Here is a 23,913-nt window from a genome sequence, read left to right as displayed (position 1 = left end):
CTGTGCCTTACTTTCTTTTTCCAGTATGTGCTTTAGACATATGACTGTATATGTGTGTATTTTATTATGGAGTATTTCATAATAATTGACCTGAGGCAATCCAACTAATTGTTCTTAAATCCCAGAGCCAAACCACCTGTTTAAATGAGCTCCAGAGGTACAGGCCACACTAATCTGCTGTTCTAGCAGTCCCCTTAGCAAAAAAATAACAATAATCAAGAACACCTAACAAGGTCTTGTAAAGGTGCTACAGTACACAGTTATCAATGAAAATCTGCTATATAACATGTCACTATTGGCAGAAAAAAAATGTGATATCACAGTGGGCATATTCCTATTAATAATCAATGATTAACCAAGATTTCTTAAATCTGCTAAATAGATTTTTTAAGCAAAATTAACTGGTGATCTTATCTTTAATTATACATTAAATAGCAGGAACTTTGAGCTTCTTTGTAAAAGAGAAACAAGTTGTAATGAAGGTTAAAGAAACATACCTCCCTTTCCCCAAAGTTTTATTTCCTATAATTAAATAGAATTTGGAACAGTTAACTGGTGTCACAAAAACAGTTGGAAAGATATGAAGTAAGATAACTAAATGAAAAAATTAATCCTATTCCAACATAATCAGTTAAATATTTTCAAGTGTTATCCAACTGTTTACAAGAAATGCCCCAGCAAGTGTCCCATTTAGATCCTGTTAATAAAGAAATGCTTCAAATTTCTGCCTACTAAGAAGTACACCAATGTATTATACCTCAGGAAGGATGTGTAAAATTAGAGGTAGCAAGGGGGTTCTAATATGTAGAATTATAGATTAAAGGCTTCCAAACACCATATATGGCAGACTAAAACATCCTTTTCTCAATAAATTTAGACTTGCTTTTATCCCTGAAAGAAAAATATTTATCTGTTACTTCCTGCAAGTGTCTTGGAACAGCTATAGGCACTCTTCCATTTCCTAAAAATAAACAGTTCTATTAGCTAAATAGTCTGACAAGCTCCTATACTTACTAATATATCAATCTGAGCAGTTCTATTAAAATTTCTGTTTTTCTGGCTGCCGTTTCCTCTTTTCTCCGCCCCCCTACATGGGTTCTAGTTCCCTCTACCTGATGGAATATGTAAGAGCTGCTCAAATATGTAAGATGTTTAAATACTAATCTACAAATAATGCAGTCAACAAATATTTTTATTTACAATAGTGCCAACCCTGAAGGTTCAAAAATTAGGAGTCAAACATGACTATTTTTTTAAACATGCTTTTTAATTGATTTTTGAACTTCCCCCACCCACCCCTCTCTGTCTCCTGCAGCATGGCCCTGGCTGGCCTGGGTCATCTGACTTGGGCTTGCAGGAGGGTGGGACTCAGAGTCAGGGTTGCAGTCCAAGCCCAACCACCTACACTGCAGTTTTTAGTCCCAGAGCCCAAGCTGCCCAAATCAATTGACCCAGGCTCTGAGATTCAGTGCCAGTTTTTTTATTGTAGTATACATGTACCCTCAAGCTGTACCTGGCTGGAGCTCAGCTCTCTGACTTCCAGAGCCCTAAACCCTTCTCCCAGTCAGGGTCTCTAGTAGGAACATCTTGCTCACTACAGTTCCTCTGTTATAACTCCCTTAATCTTAGCTTGTCTACACTACGCAGCTTTTAGCGACAAGGCTGTGTCACTAAAAGTCAGTGTGTATAAACGCTCTCTGCTGGTATTTTGTCAGAACTTTTGCCAACAAAATACTTCCAACCCCGCGAGTGGTGTTAGCTTTGTCAGCAGGACAGCACTTCTGCTGCGAAAGCCGCATTCACAGAGCCACTTGCGTCAGCAAAACTTTTGTCTTTCGTGGGGGGGCTTTTTAAGTACCCGTGAAAGACAAAAGTTTTGTCGACAATGTCACAGTGTAGACAAGCCCTTAGGATCTTCCCTGCCCTAGTAATTCACAGTCTTTACCATTTCCCAAGCTTTTTGGCTCCTCCTGCCCTTTATAGGGAAAGCACCCTGATCCTCCCAAGTATGGCTCATTCTGTAATCAGCCTTGGCTAGCTCCCTCCCTTAAGGGGATCTACTACAAGCACAATAAAACTGAGTGGGAACCAAAAGTGGAAACCAAAAATCATTTTTAATTAGAGGATTTCACTGTTAGCATAAAATACTGGTTTTTTTCCTGTGACTTTAAAAGTTATATTTACAGTTGTCATACAGTAGTTATAGATTATACTGTAGATCTTCAGTTACTATTTAACAAAGTGATCAGATGAAAATAAGCTTCTGATTGAAACATAGCCAGGAAAATATGTTTTTTTTGCTGCTAGTGGAATTTTGGCTGTATCAGTTAAATGTGTAAAATATAGATATCCAGTATTTTAGGAAAAGCATTCCCAAAAAACTTCTAAGGGCAATATAAAAAATGACATACACCATATATGTTAATGATTTCAATACTATATAGTATAATGAAGTATTGGTGGATACTGTATATATGGTTGCTGTTTTGAACCTTTCACCGGATCATTCAAGAGTTATTCCTTGGCAGTGAAGATGAAGTTAAGCACATTATGGCATGGTAATGAAAGGAAATCATCTCTTCACCAGTTTTCAGTCATTATTTTGTTGTTTATTCTTCCTTTATGTTTAAGTAATATCTCTTACCTTAGCATTTGGGCACCATAACAGCATTTAAATGTACATAAAATAGTACCACATAAGAACAACCAGTTTACATTAATAAACTATAGGGAATATAATGAGTTTTAATCAAAGTAAAATAAGTGCAAGCATTTTGCCTCTAAACCTCATTAAATGTGAACTCTGATGGGCCTTCAATATGCGCAAATTCTACAGGTTCTCTGAACCATTGCTGTTGTATAGGCATCCAAAAGCAGTGACACATTAAGAATAACTCATACACTGTGGATTGTGTTGGTAAAAGGAAGAACACAAGGCATGCACAAACAGACCTTCTCCTTACCAATATATACTACTTCCATTTTATCTAGCTTGAGCTTCTGACAGTATTCTGTTATCCATTTCACTACCTCCAGTAACCTTTGGGAGGGCAGAGACACCACAGCATCCAGATTCAACAAAAGGAGATGTGAAGTTAAATATCATTCCTATATTAGCAATACTGCAGCCTAAAATGCAGGGGCTCCCAATTTCTCTTTTTATAGACTGGCTGACGGATGCCCCGTGGAGGTGTGCTATCCAAGCATATTTCAGTGCTCTCTTCTCCCTTTATTCTCCTAACTTTATGCCTCTGTACTCTTTCCATTTAATCTTTTTTTTTCTTTTCATTATTAATTATTAAAGTTATTAAATTGCATACAATGTCTTAAATATGCATGAGATTTTTCAGAACATGAAAAAAGGCATGCCCCAAATATCTTATGATCTACAGCTCCAATCCTGAAATTGAATCTGTGAAAGTTAATCTTTGTGTCCAAGCAGAGCCACGTTGACGTCCATGAGTCTCTATGCATGCATAAGGATCCTTCCACATAGCATCTTTGGGGTCTAAACTTAAACTTAGAAATAATGTAACAAATGATAACAGGAAAAAAGGGGTGGAGGGTTGATGAAAGGCAAGCTCAGAGCATATAATAAATTTAAGCCGTTGCTTCAGTTTTTATATGTTTGTGTCTTGCATGTCTTCAGGTTTTTTTTATAGTTATGTCTTGTAAATGTTACTTGTAGTTCATCAGTAAAGTTGATTGGAATTGTTTCTTTTTTTTCTTTTGTGGGAAAATGCTGATTTGTTGAAACTGAAACTTTTTGTGGAAACAGTTGTTTTGATGATGCTTTTGTTGGGAAAGCATCTTGGGTCCAGGAGGGTATCTCTGGGGAAGGAGGAGTGGGAAGAAGAGAGAGCAAAGATCTTCAGCTAATAGCCAAGTGGTTAGCACACCACCTCTGATATAGAAGACCTGCATTCAAGTCCTTGTTCTGAATCAGGTAGAGTAGGGACTTGAAACTGGATCTGTCTCTCTCCCCTTGTTTTTTTGGTAAACGTTTCCAAAGATCTCTGTTTTCTTCCAATATGCAATGAAAACAAAAATTGAAACCTTAAAGTTTTTCACAATGCTAAATTCTTTTTATCCAGCCAGCCTTGTTGATTAATTAAAATAATTAGGACTGTAGGAATTTTTGTATTGGATCAGACCCAGGTCCATCTCACCCAGTGTCCTGTGTCTGACAGTGGCCAGCACCACATGCTTTAGAGGAAGGGATAGGAAACCCTGCAATAGGCAATCTGCCCCTCTTGAAGATATCTTTCTAATTCCTAAGAGTTGAATGTTGATTTATCATTCACTTTTTTTGTTAGCATCAACTGTTATAAGTATAGATATTTTTGTTCATATAAAATGGATTAATGCTCGTTGCTTGGAAAAATGCTCTGTGAGGTGATGGGTAAAGGCTGAGATATGAAGATCCATGACAGCACAGGAGGAGGATGGAGGAGAACGTTTTTCCAAGAGTGTAAACCAACCAAAAATCTCATCAAACTGTGAAGTGTAGGTAAAACATGATCTGAACATTATGTATAAATCCTAATGAAAGATGTTGGTATATTGTAAATGAGTCATACAAAATCCTCTAGCTTTCATGCAGATCACACCACACGATCCATTGTCTACAGCCAAGCTCTATGATATAACCGTATTTGCTCCAACCCCTCAGACAGAGACAAACACCTACAAGATCTCTATCATGCATTCTTACAACTACAATACCCACCTGCTGAAGTGAAGAAACAGATTGACAGAGCCAGAAGAGCACCCAGAAGTCACCTACTACAGGACAGGCCCAACAAAGAAAATAACAGAACGCCACTAGCCATCACCTTCAGCCCCCAACTAAAACCTCTCCAACGCATCATCAAGGATCTACAACCTATCCTGAAGGACGACCCATCACTCTCACAGATCTTGGGAGACAGGCCAGTCCTTGCTTACAGACAGCCCCCCAACCTGAAGCAAATACTCACCAGCAACCACACACCACACAACAGAACCACTAAGCCAGGAACCTATCCTTGCAACAAAGACCGTTTCCAACTGTGTCCACATATCTGTTCAGGGGACACCATCATAGGGCCTAATCACATCAGCCACACTATCAGAGGCTCGTTCACCTGCGCATCTACCAATGTGATATATGCCATCATGTGCCAGCAATGCCCCTCTACCATGTACATTGGTCAAACTGGACAGTCTCTACATAAAAGAATAAATCGACACAAATCAGACATCAAGAATTATAACATTCAAAAACCAGTCGGAGAACACTTCAATCTCTCTGGTCACTCGATTACAGACCTAAGAGAGCTATCCTTCAACAAAAAAAACTTCAAAAACAGACTCCAGCGAGAGACTGCTGAATTGGAATTAATTTGCAAACTGGATACAATTAACTTAGGCTTGAATAGAGACTGGGAGTGGATGAGTCATTACACAAAGTAAAACTATTTCCCCATGTTATTTCTCCCCCCCATCCCACCCCCCACTGTTCCTCAGACATTCTTGTTAACTGCTGGAAATGGCTCACCTTGCTTGTCACCGTGAAAGGTTTTCCTCCTTCGCCCCCCTCCGGCTGGTGATGGCTCATCTTAAGTGATCACTCTCCTTACAGTGTGTATGATAAAACCCATTGTTTCATGTTATCTGTGTGTGTATATAAATCTCCCCACTGTATTTTCCACCGAATGCATCCGATGAAGTGAGCTGTAGCTCACGAAAGCTTATGCTCAAATAAATTTGTTAGTCTCTAAGGTGCCACAAGTACTCCTTTTCTTTATACAAAATCCTGTTCTTCAAAGGAAATATATATAAAGAAATCAATACCCTACCCAATATCATACCACAATTAAAATTCAGAATTGTGCAGTCACATTGTTGACAAGGGAAAGAGGGATTTCTCAGAATGACATGCCTTCTGTTTCAGAAATTGACTTGCTGTACAATGCAATGCCAGATACTATCACATTATCCTTTCAAAAAGAAAAGGAGTACTTGTGGCACCTTAGAGACTAACAAATTTATTAGAGCATAAGCTTTCGTGAGCTACAGCTCACTTCATCGGATGCATCGAAAGCTTATGCTCTAATAAATTTGTTAGTCTCTAAGGTGCCACAAGTACTCCTTTTCTTTTTGCGAATACAGACTAACACGGCTGCTACTCTGAAACCTGTGATTATCCTTTCATTATCTCATTATATATGTCTTTAAGGTTCTTAGAATCAACTGCTTGGAGAATTTCTTTTTAATGTGATAATTTTGCTTTTCATTTGACTGATAATTGTTTTCTGTATTCAGTTCCACCAGTCATTCGAGTCTATCCAGAGAGCCAGGCCAGAGAACCTGGTGTGACAGCAAGCCTCCGATGCTACGCTGAAGGTATCCCAAACCCACAGCTTGGTTGGCTGAAGAATGGAATTGATATTACTCCAAAATTATCCAAACAGTTAACTCTTCAAGGTAAAGAGGCATACTTACCACCATCTAAGTGCATAGACTTGATTTAAAACAACAAACAAAGCAGCACTACGGAGATTCTACCATAGAATTTTACCTTTTATGCTGCTTTAATTTATCTGTTTAGAGAGACATTGTGCCATTAGGCACAGTCCTGAACCAAGGAGACAAGTGTGAATTGCACCACCTCAGGAGACACTGTGCCTTAGAGGTACCCTCTGAGGCACAAATCCCTCCCTGCTCCCCCTTTGCTTGAGTGAGAGAATGGGGAGAGTAATTGATTCTGGCCTGTACCAGCAATAAATGTCAATACCTGGACCTGTCCCCAGTCCTGCACTAGAGTTTATCTGTGTGGGCCAGCACAATGAAGAGCTAAGACTCCTCCTACCCTGCAACCTGTACCAGATGGAGAAAGTGATATTAAACCTAAGATCCATGTAAGTGAAGGGTGATGATTCTTGCTCTCCCTTACTCCTCTGCACAGGTCAGTGTAGTACAAGGCACACAATCCAGGTGATAGTTTAATTGAAATTCAGCACTAAAGTTTTTGACTTGGAACTACTGCAATTTATGCTGTTTTTGCCATTTACCTAATCTAGGAGCAAATAATATGTTTAAATAAAGATAGCCAAGAATCTCAGTTATTGTTTTTATTTGTTACACTGGTGTAAATCAAAACTCATTCTATTAACTTTAATGGAGTTTTTCCAGATTTACTCCACCATAAATGAGAGCAGAACTTGGCCCAATGTTCCAAATTCATTTTTTACTCTAACTCCATTGGAAACCAAAAGAGTTTACTTTAGGGATGGATTAGGATTTAAGTGAATTTTGTAAATATTGCAGTTTCTGTTAAAATCAGCAAAATCTGTTCATTGAGATAGTAAAGAATGACTAGAACAGAGCATTAATCAGTTATCGGATATTATAATGAAACATATATAAATTTATTAGTAAAGGTGTCTCATACCATTTTGTAATACATGCTGTAAATAAAATGTAAGCAAAGAGCTGAACAAAGACTCTACCAAAAGCCAGGCTGAAAATGTAGTCTTTTAAGATTTTAAAACCACCCTTGACTGCTGAATTGGCAATACAGGAAGCACTCATAGAATTGTCCAGCAATACTAGCAGTTTCCTTTGCAGGTTGAGTAGAAGACTCCAAGTATTAAGTATCTGAATTGTCATGATCCTATTTTGCCACCTTTACTCATAATGGATGTGTCTTCTCAGCACAGTTAGTTTGAGTTATAACTTGAGTGTTACCTCAGCTGAACTCCTCTCCATACAGAAAAATCTCTAGCTGGAGTTAAATGGTGCTTTAAACTCAAGCTAGCTAGTTCTTGGGGGTAGGGTGAAGGGGTTGTTAAAGCTCTGTTGTTGTTGAAGCTTGATGTAAGGGGATTATTGTCCCCTTACTAACATTCTGTGGGGGTGTTTTGGTTGGTTAGCTCCCAGTACTAAAAGGGGAAGGGTCGACGGGAAATCAGGCCCCTGAGACTGACAGTCCCCAGGAACAATGGGGAGAGGCCAACGTTCCAGGATAGGGCGGGCAGGCTAATTAGGGAGTCAGGAGGCCAGAGGGGTCCCGTCCTCCGTGTGAGCTGGAATTGCCTGGGTCAGACAGAGTGGGGCCGAGCTAAGGAGAAAGCAGGAGCCCAAGCTGAGCTGGGGAGCAGAGCTGTGCCAGATCCAAAGGGACCAGAAAAGCAGCCCAGGAAACAGGTCAGAGTTGGGAGCAGTCATAGAAGCAGCCTAGGGAGAGCAGATCCTGTTCTGGGAGCAGAGCTGCAGCCCCAGAGCCAGAGAGACCGCCCAGGAGAGAGCAGATCCTGTGGTGGGAACAGGGCTGCAGCCACAGAGCCAGGTGTGGTGAACAACTGGGGCCAGTCAAGGGGAGACCTTGGGCAAAGGGCTCAGCGCAGAAAGACCCCTCCAGCCAAGGGTTCTTGTAGGCCAGACTGGGAGGGGGATCTAAACCCAATGGGGGGCTGACGCTGGGAAGAAGGGTCCCACCACCCAAAGCCCAGAGGTGTGTGGCTACCACCATTGCAAGTGTCCAACCCGCAGCATCCCTGCAGCACAACCAGGGCCTGAGAAGGAGGCCTTGGACCTACAAGGAACAGGCTGTGAAGTGCCCTGGCATCCAGAGACACTGTTTGTGATTCACCCTGCTCTGTAGCAGGGAACATGTGTTTTCCTTTAACCTTTCCCATTTTTCCTTATTCTTTTTTTAAATTAATTGTTAATTAAACAACTTGTATTTGCTTTAAATTGTATATAATGGTCAGTGGGTCAGGAAAGTGCCCAGTGCAGAGAGAGTACCCCCGAGTGGAGATACCCTAGCCCCTGTCCTAGGTGACCACAGCAGGGTTGGGAGTTGAGCCCCCCAGGAACCTTGGGCCCAGCCTTGTCGGGGTTACGAGGACTCTGCCAGACAGGAGAATGGAAGGGGAGTCCTCAAGGGCAGGGTAAAGGAAGTGGGAGCGAGGACTCAGATCCTTTCACTAGCCCACTTCACCGGGATAGAGCTGAAGCCAGGAAAGTTCCCCACAATAGTGGGGCCATTCCTCCGCTTACATTGAGATAGAAATGCAATGTGGATGCAACAGCTGAAATTACAACCATTCGTCAGTAGCTAATGCAATCACTCTGCGCTGGTAATCAAGTCCACTCTGTGTAACCCCTCTGTTGTTTTGTAGTGTGGACAAGATCTCTGAAGCTAGGCTAGTTTGAGTGCAGTTAACTCTAGTGTGCTAACTCCAGATAGCTGTGATGTGAAGACATAACTGGCGAGTGGTACTTATTCATGTGACTAATCTCATTGTAGTAAGTGGGGATACTATTGTGAATATCTGTTACTTGACTTGAAAAGGGTTTATAGAATTGAGGCATTAGTGTGCATCCAAAGGGTTTGTACTGAGGCAGTTAGCCCATGCCTCAACCCTTCTAGTTTTAGTGCATAGGCTTAACCAGGTCTGTCTATCCACGCTGGGAAGTAAACTCCCAGCTGCAGTGTAGATTTGTCCTCGGTGACTGGAAAAAATCCTCCCTTCTGAGAAATATTAAGGTGTGAGTTAGCAACAACTGTGCAGCATTTTTGAAAATGTGTTCTTTTTTATCTTTTTGTAGAAGTATTTCATGACAAAGTGTGTCATGGTTTTTATTTTGAAAATGCGCCAGGGCCAGATTCTGGCACCCTTACTCAGGGTGAATAGTATCACAGCGTGTAAGTAGTTCCACTAATGCCAGTGAGACTATTCAAGGAGTAAGGTACAACTCAATAGAAGTACGGCTGTCAGAATATAGAGAAAACCCTCAAAGTTTGTTTTAGACAGCACTGAATATGTGGATGCCACTTTTGGCTGGAAATTGGACAGAAGGCAGGCTCCTTCATGAGATTTCTAAATGTAATGGATCTGGTCAGATAATCACAACATTCGCCTTTTGCAGTATTTCAGTGCTTCCTGTCGTAGCCAAAGTAATGATACAGAGAAGCGCAAAAATGAAAGAAAAAGAAAAATAATCAACATTTTCCAACTCCTAACAAAATTTGCTTCTGGTTCATTTCAAGTTTGGATGAAGATTCAGGTCAGTTCTTATCATATTGAAGCAGCCTCCATGCTTTCTAATATCCAGAATGCAGTCTCACGTAATACTGTGCGGCTTTATTTTGTGTACGACTTTCCATACATATGTTATCCCCAGATACTTTAAAATGTTAAATAATTGATAAAAACAGAGGAAGGATATAAGTTTCTATATGTTTTCATTTTAATATTTAATACAAATTTGTAAATAATGGCAATCTAGTTCTCTAATATGAAAGAAGAATCCCAAGACACAAAGTCTAATTTTGGATAATTCCCAAAGTTTGGAGTGGGATCAAATCCTAGGGTCCAGTTTTATCCTTAACTCTAAAACAAAAATTTAAATAATCCTCTATTTCCTGACACTATATTCAGTTGTATTTAAAGTTGCTTTGATGGATCTATTTTTAGTGTATTTTTAGTCATTTAGATCTAAATTTCCAAAAGTGACTAGTGACTGTAGGTGCCTCCACTTTTGCTCAAGTTGGGACATCTCAAAAGGGTCTGATTTTTTCAGGGGCAGACGCACAGAACTCTTGAAAATCAGGCCCTTTTAAGAGGTCTCAGGTTGAACTCCCAAATATTGAGGCACCTGAAATCACTTGTCACTTTTGAAATGTATTCATGTTTTTAACTTCTTTACTGCTATAAGATAGTTCTTGGGCTTTGTTAGGAGCTTTGATTGAACATCCATTGAAATGGATATAATATAAGGATGCATGGGAGATCCTGCAGCTTTCAAAGTACAGCTGTATAACTTATTTCTATATTAGCAACTTGTACTTTATATAAAGTGTAAATTAAAGGCCAATGTTGGGCTGTTAATCTCCTCTCTCTATTTTTATAAAAGTGCAGTTTTACCCACTTAATCCCAAGGACTTCCCACCCTTTCATAGGAGAGGGTCCCCCAGTGCTGAGAGTTACTATGTTGTCAGCAACGAGCAACACCTGCGTTAGCAGGCTGCCTAAACACAAGACTGCCCTAAGTTTTGCTAAGTTATTGAGAGCGTGGAGTAGAGGAACACTCAGACCTCTAATAAGGAACCTGGTAGCAGCAAGAGCAAGAGAAGCACCCAAGATATGCACAGCTAGAGGGGATGCTATGAAAGCTCTCTTGAAGGGCTATGTGGGGAGCACTCTTGCAAACAGAAAATCTAAAGGAAAATGCTTTTGTGAAACAATAAGAGGCAGATAAAGGGAGCGATCCCATGGATCTCAGGCAATGTTCCTTCTAATTTTTGACAGGCTGTGTGTGCAAAAAAATTCTTCTGTGCAAATTGTTGTGCTTCTGTACAAATTTTTGTGCGTGTGGTGTTTCATCGTGTGCGTGGGGTTTAGGATCTGTGCGTGCATGCACATGCACACAGCTTACAGGGAACAGTGATCTCAGGTCTGTCTGAATGCAGGGTAAATAGCTCATTGAGATCCCTTCTGTTCCATGTGCAGAGCTACTTGTTGTCCATCCTTCTCTTGGATGATCTGCCACTTTAAGGGACCCTGTGGTGTTAGTCTCCCTCCTCAACTCCATTATTTTCAACTTCAAAGGTAGGGCATGGGGCAATGACTCCTCTAGAGAGAGAAGTGTCTGGGGAGTGTGAGAGTGTTGAGTTCCTATCAACAATATAACAAAGTGCATCTGGGGAAAGAGCACAGATGAGAAGGTAGCAGATAACTCTGTGTAGAGAGTGTTGTATTTACCGTTATAGGTGATCATCCTGAGCTCTCTTAACTACTTCCGTTCCCCCAAGAGACATATCCACTTTCCCCTTGAAGGAGCACTTCATACCATGAGAACATTGCCTTCTGCAGGATCACTGTCCATGGGAACATGCCTTCTGGACTCTGACAGCTCACTTGTGCTCCGGAGGATTGTTTAGGGAGGTTCTCTTCTGACTTTAATATTAGATGTCTAGAGATAAATACAATGAGGAGAATGATCTTTTTTCAAGGAAAACATATTTCATGCCTTCTTGCTTAATACACTTTATTAAAAATTAATTATGGCTAATATTAATACATTTTTTCTGTAACCTCCCTATCCTTTACCCCACAAATCAGCAGTAAAAAAAAAAAGTAAAGACTGGAACAAAAGAAAAATGCTCCTTGACAAGCTATATGCCACATCCCTGAGTCCCATTTTGTCCATATACAATTGTAAAGATCGGATTCTTAAACATGGATTCTGAATTTGAGCAGGCATATTTTGCACTTACATCAGAGTGGCACTCCTATTACAAAAGGGTATTTGTATATGAAAATCAGAAAATTGTACACCTATCTACCCAAGTCCACATACAATTTCTCATTTGTATGCACAAATATTGATTTTGCGTGTACAAACTTGTGCACAAAACACTATTTGAGTGTACTGTTTCAGAAGCATATTTGAAATATAGCCCTGAAATAGTTACAGAGACAGTTTCAACAGAATCCTACTATAAAATCCTGTACAAACTTATCAGCTGCTATTCTGCATTCACTTCCAGATGTAGTAATCACTATGGCTGTTTTTTTTAAAGGCAGAATTATCAATTGAAAAGTGTATTACAGCAATACTGCATATTTGAGAACAGTTTCAGAAAGGTGAATTTTCTTAGATTGATATTTCAAAGGACCCTCATCCCAGCCTCCTTGAGTAGCATTGCATAAACTAGGAGCTATATCTGTCTTTCAGCGTGTGGTGTAGTAGTGTTTTTATTGATGTAAGCACATATGAGTGAATTTCCATGTGCATTTGTCCACATTTTGCACATATAAACTGTCATCTGAGTGTGCAGTGGCATTCTGACTGATTTGTGAGCAGGAATGTACACATGAAAAAGAGGTTGTGTTATGCAAATTAGACTCTCTATTTTTCTAACTCAATTATACCAAATTATAAATAAATTCAATTAATATATCATCCCATAAGCTAGAAGCTATTTCTCTTTCAGCTTGAATTGAGCTGAAAATTTACCCCATTATGTTCTATGGAAGCCATGTTATTTTGTGTTAAATCAGCAATACAAGATACCAGAATGTCAATGATTGTATACAGCATAAGTAACAACAGCTAAAGTATATAGAAGAGGGCATATCAGCCGTCAAGCAGGTATATAATCTGGGACTGACATCCAGATCCAAGCAGCAAGTACAATTGAGATGCTGTTCTCTGTGAAATGGTTGATAGTACTACTACACCTTCAGAGTAGTTTGGCATGGCTCAAAAGCATGAACTCAGGAACGAAAGCAGTTTAATTAGGATGAACTGAGAAAACTGCCTGAGTGTAATCTGAAAGCACTATAGCAAAACTGAAAATGTTGTTCATATGGCATGTTCTCCCTCTGTTTTCAGCAAATGGCAGTGAGGTTCACATTAGCAATGTGCGTTATGAAGATACAGGAGCGTATACTTGTATTGCAAAGAATGAAGCAGGAGTGGATGAAGACATTTCTTCTCTCTTTGTGGAAGATTCTGCTCGGAAGACCCGTATGTATTGGGAAGAAAGTCTATTTCTTACGTTAGCCCTCAGCTATGTGTTAAGAAAATTGATATTGAAAACTACTGTGAAGTATTAAAGTTTGTATGTCTAGAGCAGTGGTTCCCAAACTTCTTCTGCCGCTTGTGCAGGGAAAGCCCCTACCAGGCTGTGCAGGTTTGTTTATCTGCCGCGTCCGCAGGTTCGGCCGATCGCAGCTCCCACTGGCCGTGGCTCGCTGCTCCAGGCCAATGGGAGCTGCTGGAAGCAGCAGCCAGTACGTCCCGCGGCCCGCGCCGCTTCCCACAGCCCCCATTGGCCTGGAGCAGCAAACCGCAGCCACTGGGAGCTGCGATTGGCCAAACCTGCGAACGCAGCAGGTAAACAAACTGTCCCGGCCTGCCAGGGGCTTTCCCTGCACAAGCAGAGGAACAAGTTTGGGAACCACTGCTCTAGTTAGTAGAGTCTAGTAGATAACAGACTTCCAATTGTAGTCTTCCTCTGCAATCTTGTGCTCTTGTAATTCTCCCTGCATACCCCAACCCTCCCCTAAGCACCTGTTAGCCTGGGGTAATAAGAAACAGCAGTGATGCTAGTCCTATGCCAGCACAGGATTCTACAATGCCAGAAAAATCATTAGCTGTTACCTTAAGGCAGCTTTAATGGCCCTTTGCAGAACTAGAGTGATACAGAGGAATTGTAGATGCCGAGGATCTTACAACTGGTCTTTATATCAACTGAATAAGAGACACCTCCAAAGAATCCCCACCTAGTTTTACACTAAGCCTCGTTCATGGCGGAACAACTCTGCAAGTTTTATTTAATACCATGCAGATTCCCATTCACTGCAAATACACCCAGTAAAACTGATAGTTTAATAATGAGTGTCATTGTATTAAATCAAGGAATCCCTAGTAATCTGGGTGATTATTCAGCAATTATATATTATATATATTATTGTATTACAGTAAGATTGTCTGATACTTCTCATTATAAGACCCTATTCTCAGTTGCATATAACTTTACCAAACTTTAAGCATTTGGGCTGAAATTATGCATGAGGGATATCTACCTTGGGCTTTGTGGAGGTTTTGTTTTTGTTGGTTTTGGTTTTTAAACTTCAACCAAAAAGGTTCATCCATTTCTGAGAACGAGGCTCTCAGGAAAAATACTTTTATGCACATATTAAAAAAATCTGGTCACCTTTGCTATGAGATGCTTTAGAGTAAGGACCTGAAATTTGGCAGGAGCTGGCTTTTAGGTCAAAGATGTGTCTTTTGCTCTCCCCAGAGTTCACCCGAGTTTGGCTAAGTTATAAGCCTTTGAAAAATTTCAGTTTGAATATGTTCTATCAAGACTTGTTAGGGCTTAACAGCCAATATCTCTGAAGAGCCTGTCTGCACTGTGCACGGTCCAGAAAGTGAAGTTGCTACTCTTGTCCGTGCTATGCTGTGTCCTGGTATCTAAACTGAGGCAGGAACCCTGTTTCTCCTGTGCTCAACCTGCTGGGACTATGCATTGTAGAGGAGGAAGCTCTATGAATCGAATGCAGAGTGGATAGAGCCAGATGGGAGTTGTGAGTAAATAGATTGGGATAAGAAGGGTGTGTGGGAAGAGACTGAGGTTGGAGTCTATGCCCACTAGAGAACATTCCCCTCCAGAATCTGGAATGGAACCCAAGATTCCTAAGTCTGACTATTCCACTTCTGTCAGCAAATATCTGTTAAACTCACTGACAAATGTCTCATCCCGACAGTAGCACGTCCACATTTCAGGAGTGCCCCCTTGTCTCTGGTCATCATATTTCATGGGGTCCTTGTCTCTGGAGTCCCCCTATTGGGCTCTCCCTTGGATTTGCAATGTTCTTTCTCAGCCTGCATCTTCTCCTGGCTCCCCCTTGGAGTATTGTATGCCGTGGCCCTCCAGCCAAATCACATAAAAGTTTAAGCCCCTTACAGGTCTAAATGAAAATCCAAATAAAACTTATAACTAATAGCCATTCCACGCCTTTCAGACATCACTTGTTTATTCTGCTCAAGGGCTTCCCCTGCAGGAGTTTAACCTGGTCTTGTAGTGTTCTTTCTCTGTTGCTTTCTGTCTGTTATACCCTAAGCTAGGACTTTTCTCCCTCAGAGAGTCCAGTCACTTCTGTTGTCTCTTTCCAACTGAGCTCCATCAGTCTACTTATAAGGCCTAGCTCTGTGTCTTCTGGCCAGAAGGCAATCAGTTAATCACCATCTAAGTGTGGAACATAGGTTCTTTCCTTTGCCTTGCAGGTGCAGGGGGTAAATTCCATCAAAATCTCCTTCTAATACTTGTCCACTTAGAGGATGACAACCTACTATTTCTATCAATTGCTCCTTATGTCAAGTGGCAAAAGTTTGTGTGCTGGATCTAAATGTCCCAACCCTGCTGATGACACAATGGGTGTCATTTTCATAGAATCATGGAAGATTAGGGTTGGAAGCGATCTCAGGAGGTCATCTAGTCCAACGCCCTGCTCAAAGCAGGACCAACCCCAACTAAATCATCCCAGCCAGGGCTTTGTCAAACCTGGCCTTAAAAACCACCAAGGATGGAGTTTCCACCACCTCCCTAGGTAACCCATTCCAGTGCTTCACCACCCTCCTAGTGAAATAGTTTTTCCTAATATCCAACCTAGACTTCCCCCACTGCAACTTGAGACCATTATTCCTTGTTCTGTCATCTGCCACCACTGAGAACAGCCGAGTTCCATCCTCTTTGGAACTTCACTTCAGGTAGTTGAAGGATGCTATCAAATCCCCCCTCACTCTTCTCTTCTGCAGACTAAACAAGCCTAGTTCTCTCAGCCTCTCCTCAAAAGTCATGTACCCCAGCCCCCTGATCATTTTTGTTGCCCTCCGTTGGACTCTGTCCAATTTATCAACAGCCTTTCTGTAGTGGGGTGCCCAAAACTGGATGCAGTACTCCAGATGTGGCCTCACCAGTGCCAAATAGTGGAGAATAATCACTGTCCATGAAATGCTCCTACTTTAGCATCCCAATATGCCGTTAGCCTTCTTGGCAACAAGGGCGCACTGCTGACTCATATTCAGCTTCTCATCCAGTCTAATCCCGAGGTCCTTTTCTGCAGAACGGCTGCTTAGCCAGTCGGTCTCCAGCCTGTAGCTGTGCATGGGATTCTTCCATCCTAATTGCAGGACTCTGCACTTGTCCTTGTTGAACCTCATCAGATTTCTTTTGGCCCAATCCTCCAATTTGTCTGGACCCTATGCCATGTGATAGATTTTCTATTTTTGAAGGGTTTTTTTTTTTTTTAATCTAGGAAGTTGTACACAAAGAACTACATTGAAAGAACATTATTAAGATTGCAGAGTCAAGCACTTAGAAGTTAGGAAATGCAAAGGGATAACCTTAATTCTGGAAACCTTAGTCCAACCCCCTTATGCACATGCATGTTGATGCAGGTTTTAATTACATTAACACATACTATTTTTTTCACAGAATCCCTTCCTCATTCAGTGCACAGGATGAATGCTGCTAAAGGCATGCAGCCTTCAGTATATTATTGTATCTTCATGATTCACTGTGTGGCCCCAGGTTTTATTTACTGCACACTATTCATACCCTGTTCTGAAGACTGAATTAGTAATTTCCTCAGGCGTGTCATCACTATGGTATCTGAGTACATCACAAACATTAACTGATTTATTTTCAAAACACCCTTGCGAGATGAGGGGGGATATTAAAATAAATTCTTCATGATGCTAAAAATGTACCAAAGGGCGTGAAGGACATTTTAAAGCTTACTTGAACATCCATGATCACAAAGAAATCCTGCACATTAGTTTTGCTGTTGTACGATTACAAAACGGATACCGTAAACTTTAATTTTTATCAAGGCTGTCATCTTCAGTTTGAGTAACTGTTAGATTTTCCAGGATCAGGAGGTCATGTTTTAAAATGATATATGTGTTTTAAGTAAAGTTTGGGGCCTTTCAACTTTAATGTTCAATATATATCGTTTTTAGGATTTTTTAAACTTAATGTATAGTGTTTTTCTATTGTTGATATTTTTATTGCAAACAAAATTAGTATTATTAATATTATTATTTATTATTTTATGCTTAACAACCATGTGTATTCTTCTTAATTTATAAAACTGAGAACTAAAATTAGACAGAGAAAAATCACTTTAAGTTGTGATTTTTATGAGGTCTAAACTCAGAAAAGATTCCTTTTAAAATTCAAAATACTGTTTTCATGAATTATAAAATGATGCCAAGACTTTATAGCAGCTAACTTTATAAGACTTACAAAATCCTATAACAGGCAGTAAATAATGCATGCTGTGAATGCAGTCAGGTTCAGTAGCAATATGTTGGGAGCAGTTAGTGTAGACATTTGGGTTTAACTGAAATTTGTAACAGGAGAAAAACAGAATATAAACCTAAATGTTTCTAAGAGGATCCATCTAAGTAAAACAGACTGCTGTATGTTGGGGACCGGGAGTATTATTGTCCTATTGTTCAGAGATTCTTAAGATGTTTTTTTCTAAAAATCTGTGACTGTATAGGTATGGATATTATTGTCCTCAGCTTCTTATACCTCATTACACTTTGAGTGAGTAGTTCAAACATGGGTTCAACAGGCGCTTTCAGGAGATGCATGTGCACTCAAAACCTATATTTGCATGTCCAAATAAGACATATGGCATATAAATTGAAATGGGTAGTTACTGTCAGCATCCAGTTATTGTTTTTACATGCACAAATGTTAGCCTGCCTGCACAAGTACTGATCTTTTGTAGACACCAGGGTGCACACCTTTTTTTGGCTATCATTTCTGTTGTATTCTTATTGAAAAAGATGCACCTTTACAGAATATTTATTTAATTTATATTTGAAGTCATAGAAGGAGGGCTTTGTCACTAACTTCAGTCTGCTTTTATTCAGACCCCTCTGAGCACTGCATTTTAGAAAAAATTGCTTTACCCTTAACAGGGACGAGACTGACACAGCCAGAACCGTCTGGTCAGTTATTTGTTACTTAAATACAACATTTTTTTCAACTATAATCTAATTCCTGCTGTTGAGGCTACAGGTTCTGATTCAAGAATGTCCTCTGGTGAGTGGTGCAAATGTGATTTCATATGATCTCACATAAGCTGTAGCTCTTATATATTACATTCATTATAAATCATTCCACTTTTATTCTCCATTAAGGAAATAAAGTGAACATGTTTATATTCTTAATCTAGGATTTTTTTTTCTTACTGAAGCACAGAAACCTCCCTGTTGGAAATGTTATAGTGGAATGCTGCATCAGAAGGGTAGCAAGATAGCTCCTCTCCAGCTTGTCAGCTCGCCTGAAGTCCCCTGCTTTCTGAGACCAGTATGTCAGAATATTGGGGAATTCAGAATGCTGATTGGCTGTGGAGGAGGTAATGATTTATAATGAGCATTTCCAGTGGCTATCTGGAGTATAAAGAGTTTATAATTGCATTGCATCGCACTTAATAGTACTAACATAATGATACACTCAACAAACAAAAGTACACAGGATGTAAATATTTCACTTCCTGGAATGACGGGTTGCCTTTCTGCACTGATCCCATCTACTGTTTTTGTATGCGTGTAAAACATTGTGGCAATGAATATAGAATCAGTGTCCCATAATAGATTACATTTGGCCATTTATCTCTGGGGTCTCATTTTCAGTCCAACAAAAATGAGTTGCTTAATTTGTGTATTAAAGAGTACACAAAGTGTACCCTAGAATTATCTGGTGTAGAGAATGAATCTCTTCTTGGACCCACAAAAGCTCTTGGAAAGAACAAGGTCTTTCAGAATATGATAGTAAGGCTTACATTTTTCTGTGCTTCTGCCTTAATGTCATCACTTAGGTTTCATTAGCAAAAATTAGACTCTGAAATTTGCTTTTTTGAAGCTGCTGACTGTAAACAAAAATCAAAGCATTTCCTTTATTGTTCTATTTTAAATTTGAGATTCGATTGCTGAGATTTAATAGTTTATGGTGTGGTATGTTAGAGATGAATGTCCTGTGGTTTACAACAGAAAGAGAAACAGAGTGATGGATAGGACCTGCAGTGGATTGTGTGATGCCTGATGCTAGAAGCAAGAATAAAAGGAAATAAATAGTATGAGGTAAGGTTTAGGTAGATCAGTATGGACGTTATTTATTTTAAAGTTTCTAGCAGGTAGCACAGATATTTGACACATTCCCATTCCTAGGAGATGTCAGTACACCTAGATGGTAATGATTCATCATCAAGATGGAAATTCAAGATTAAAGTAGATGAAAAACATTGTGTAAGTGACAGGTTTCAGAGTAGCAGCCGTGTTAGTCTGTATTCGCAAAAAGAAAAGGAGTACTTGTGGCACCTTAGAGACTAACAAATTTATTAGAGCATAAGCTTTCGTGAGCTGTAGCTGTAGCTCACGAAAGCTTATGCTCTAATAAATTTGTTAGTCTCTAAGGTGCCACAAGTACTCCTTTTCTTATTGTGTAAGTGCTTTGTCACCCAGAGCTGTTAAATTTATGCCTACATTAAACAATGTGCTGGTGTTCTGTTACATATAGGTAAGATTTTAATAAATTATGGCAATCTCAAGAAAAGTCCAGCCTCTGGTTAGCCCTTGAGTATTATGCAGTATATATTTTTAAAAATGAAAACAAAACAAACTTTTAAAAATACGTTTTCATGTTAGGATTGTCCCAGAAGCACAATACTTGAATATGCAAGAGCATTTTCTTTCAAACAACATACTTTCAGGGGATTACTATGTCAACATACAGACTCCCTTTTGAATTGAAACTTGATATATTTTACATCTGAGCCCAAGAATTGATACCTTTTTCTTGCCAGATATGAAAAAAAATGCCATGAAAATTTTTCTAGTTACATACAATTCCCCAAAACATTTATATTATGTGCAGAAGTTGCTTGATGCTTCCCATCATTAGACCTATTTTCATTTGCTGAACCGTTCAGGCTGAAACTTTCCATGACGGTTGTCTGCCTTAGAATGCTTTTTTTGTTCATTTAAGTTTCAACTAATAGATGCAGCCATTTCTGAGAAAAAGGTTAGGGGAAAATACATCATTTTTGCTTATGTTTAAAAAAAATGTTTTATTGAGAAGCTTTAGCATATCCACATTTTGGAACAAGGACTGGAATGGGGGGGGAGGGATGGCACTGGGATGTGCCTTTTGCCATCCCAATTAAAATCTGCCCAAATTTGGCCACATTATAAATCTCCAAATAATCCCAGTTTATACACTGTCAGTAGAGATTTATTAAAGTTTGGCAGCTACGTTCTCTTCAAATTTTGTCTCTACTGGGCATGCTCCATCCTTAGGGCTGCAGGAATTGAGCAAGACTTTCCTGTAATTGCTTTCTTGGCTGTTGGAGGCCACTGTGGAACTGGTACAGAAACTGAAAGCATAGAATCTTTCCTTCCTGTACTCAGCACTCCCCTGCAGGCACCTAGACTGTATGGCAGAGAAAGAGAAAGTAAATTGATTGGTATGCAGAGGGAAGAGGAATCCAGGGACAGGAAGAGAGGGTTGCTAGAACCAGGGACTAAAGAGTGTGGGGAAGCAAAGGAGGCAAGGATAACAGGTGTGCAGATAGGAGCAGAGAATGTGGTTCTGGAGTTATATAGGCATAGAGCTAGAGGATGGCAGAAACTGTGAGATTATTAGATGGATAGAAATCAGGAGAGGATAAGAACAGAGGAGCAGACTGGGATAGTGGGGTCTATAACCATGAGAACACCCTCCTCTACAGAACCTGAAACTGAACCCAGGTGTCCTCACTCTTTATATTCCTCTCTTGTCAGCAAATACTTGTGAAATCAATGGCAGGTGTGTGTCTCATCCACTTTAGTATCTGGTCCATATAGAGGATAATTGTGTACTACTGTTACTAATTACTAAGTAATCTCAAGTGGTAGAGATCTATGCTGTGAATATAATGATCTGAATCCTGCCGATGACCCAATTTGGGGCTCAGTATGGTTCCACATGACAGATTTTGTGGGGGATTTTTATTTTTTTTTAATTAAGAAATTCTATATAAAAATGTTAGAAATAGCTTGCAAAGCCAAGCACTCAAAAGTTAGGAAATGCTAAGATTAAGTTTACCTGCATAAACTGAATTCGTCCATCTTTTATGTATGCATTATGATACATTCTATAATGACATGATTATATACTATTTTTTCCAGAGGATCCCTGCCTCATTCAGTGTAAAGGATGGACAGTGCTCCACAAATTAATCAGGATTGTGTAGTGAAGGAGGCTGTTGTTTGTAGAACACCTGCCTGATTTGTTGCAGATCTTGGAAGATGTGTGGTGGCAGAGAACTGGAAAAGATAAAGGATGGTCTAATGGTTAAGGCAGTTGTATTCTATCCTGAAGAAATGGATTCTGTCCCTGTCTCTGCCACAGAGTTCCTGTGTGATGCTGGGGAAATCTCTTAATCCAAACTGCACCGTTGGCCAGTAATAGTGTGTTCCTCATTTTCTGGATACCCAGGTGAGAAACCTCAGGACAGATTTGCAGAGGTGTTGAGCAATCACAAATGACTGAAATCAGTGGAAGCTGTGTGCTGAACATATACTGTATTATATAATGCTAAGTACTCTAAAAAATCAGGTCCTAGGTGACTCAAGTTGAGCTCACAAAATTAGTAGACACTTGTCCCAGTTTTGTCCTTAATCTTTCTGTGCCTAAATTCCCCATTTGTAAATTGGATTTAATACTGACTGCCACTTAATCTCACAAGACATTTGAAAGTTAAATTCATTAATGTTTGTGAAGCACTCAGATACTATGATGAAAACACCATAGGAACATCCATGAGGAAATTACTAATTTTTATTCAGTTCAGGGATTGGGTGGTGTATGTTAAATAATGCCTAGGGACATACATTGAATATGGAGAAAAAAATAAATATTGAATAGCTGCTGATTCACTGCATGAGGCTGGGTTTGTGTGGAAAAAGTAGTATATGGCCATGAAATTAAAGATTGTATCATAGTGCATACACACAAGGAGATCACATTAAGATTCCATGAGCAATCTTAATTCTGGCATTTCCTAACTTTTGAGTGCTCGAGTTTGCAACCTCTTATTGATCTTTTAATATTGTTTTGTTAATATATGTTTATATCAGTGGTTCCCAAACTTGTTCCGCCGCTTGTGTAGGGAAAGCCCTTGGCGGGCTGGCTGGTTTGTTTACCTGCCAGGTCCCCAGGTTCGTCCGATTGCGGGTCCCAGTGGCCACGGTTCGCTGCTCCAGGCCAATGGGAGCTGCTGGAAGTGGCGCAGGCCAAGGGACATACTGGCTGCCACTTCCAGCAGCTCCCATTGGCCTGGAGTAGTGAACTGCAGCCACTGGGAGCCAGGATAGGCCGAACCTGCAGACGCGGTAGGTAAACAAACCGGTCTGGCCCGGAAGGGCTTTCCCTGCACAAGCAATGGAATAAGTTTGGAAACAACTTGTCTATATAATCTATATGTATTGTTAGCATACATATGGGAGTTAATTGGTGTATGCAGTTCTGTATATGTACGCATTGCATCCTGCTTTGTAGATTTTGACCTTAAACTAATGGCCCAATCCATTTTGGAAGGAAAACCCCTCTTTAAACATTAAAATAAAATACTCTACAATCAAAGCAAATTTTTATCCATCAAAAATTGGTAAAATTTCTAGCACGTATATTCAGTGATCTTGTCTAACAGTAAACATATTTAAATGTAGACCAGTAGCTATATTTTAATTCATTATTTATTCTGTGGACTAAAAAATAGCATGTGGTAGACTTCACTCTGCAAACAAATTCCTGACACCAGTTTTATTTTAATACAGGACTACAGCAGGATGCACTCTGACAAGCTTTTAACCATGCAATGATACCAATTAATACATTTTTTCCTTACATCTGAAGGAATCCATTTTGATTTCCCCACAATTAAGAGAGCCAAAACTGTTTGAATCATACTTTGTAATGACATCCTAATGGTCTTGTGGTTAGTGCTCTGTCTAAAAGCAATGAAACCTGTTGGCTTTCCAATTCTATCTTATTTTGTTTGGCATTTCAAATTCAAATGAACTCAATACTCAGAGTGAAGGAGTACTTGTGGCACCTTAGAGACTAACAAATTTATTAGAGCATAAGCTTTCGTGAGCTACAGCTCACTTCATCGGATGCATTTGGTGGAAAAAACAGAGGAGAGATTTATATACACACACACAGAGAACATGAAACAATGGGTTTATCATACACACTGTAAGGAGAGTGATCACTTAAGATAAGCCATCACCAACAGCAGGGGGGGGAAGGAGGAAAACCTTTCATGGTGACAAGCAGGTAGGCTAATTCCA

The 23,913-nt window shown here is 39.9% G+C and overlaps 1 protein-coding gene across 2 annotated transcripts in view; it reads left to right on the top strand.

The window, feature by feature from the left end:
* FSTL5 (follistatin like 5) overlaps nucleotides 1-23,913 on the top strand; it is a 560,774-nt gene that overhangs the window by 451,629 nt on the left and 85,232 nt on the right. For both annotated transcript variants that reach the window (XM_038400977.2, XM_038400978.2), the window contains exons 9-10: nucleotides 6,307-6,468; nucleotides 13,390-13,524. In XM_038400977.2, coding sequence (XP_038256905.1) covers nucleotides 6,307-6,468; nucleotides 13,390-13,524 — 297 coding nt within the window. The remainder of the gene's footprint in view (nucleotides 1-6,306; nucleotides 6,469-13,389; nucleotides 13,525-23,913) is intronic.

The sequence above is a fragment of the Dermochelys coriacea genome, chromosome 4 (genome assembly GCF_009764565.3).
Source record: "Dermochelys coriacea isolate rDerCor1 chromosome 4, rDerCor1.pri.v4, whole genome shotgun sequence".
Lineage (NCBI taxonomy): Eukaryota > Metazoa > Chordata > Testudines > Dermochelyidae > Dermochelys > Dermochelys coriacea.
This window is presented reverse-complemented; position numbering and strand designations above follow the sequence as displayed.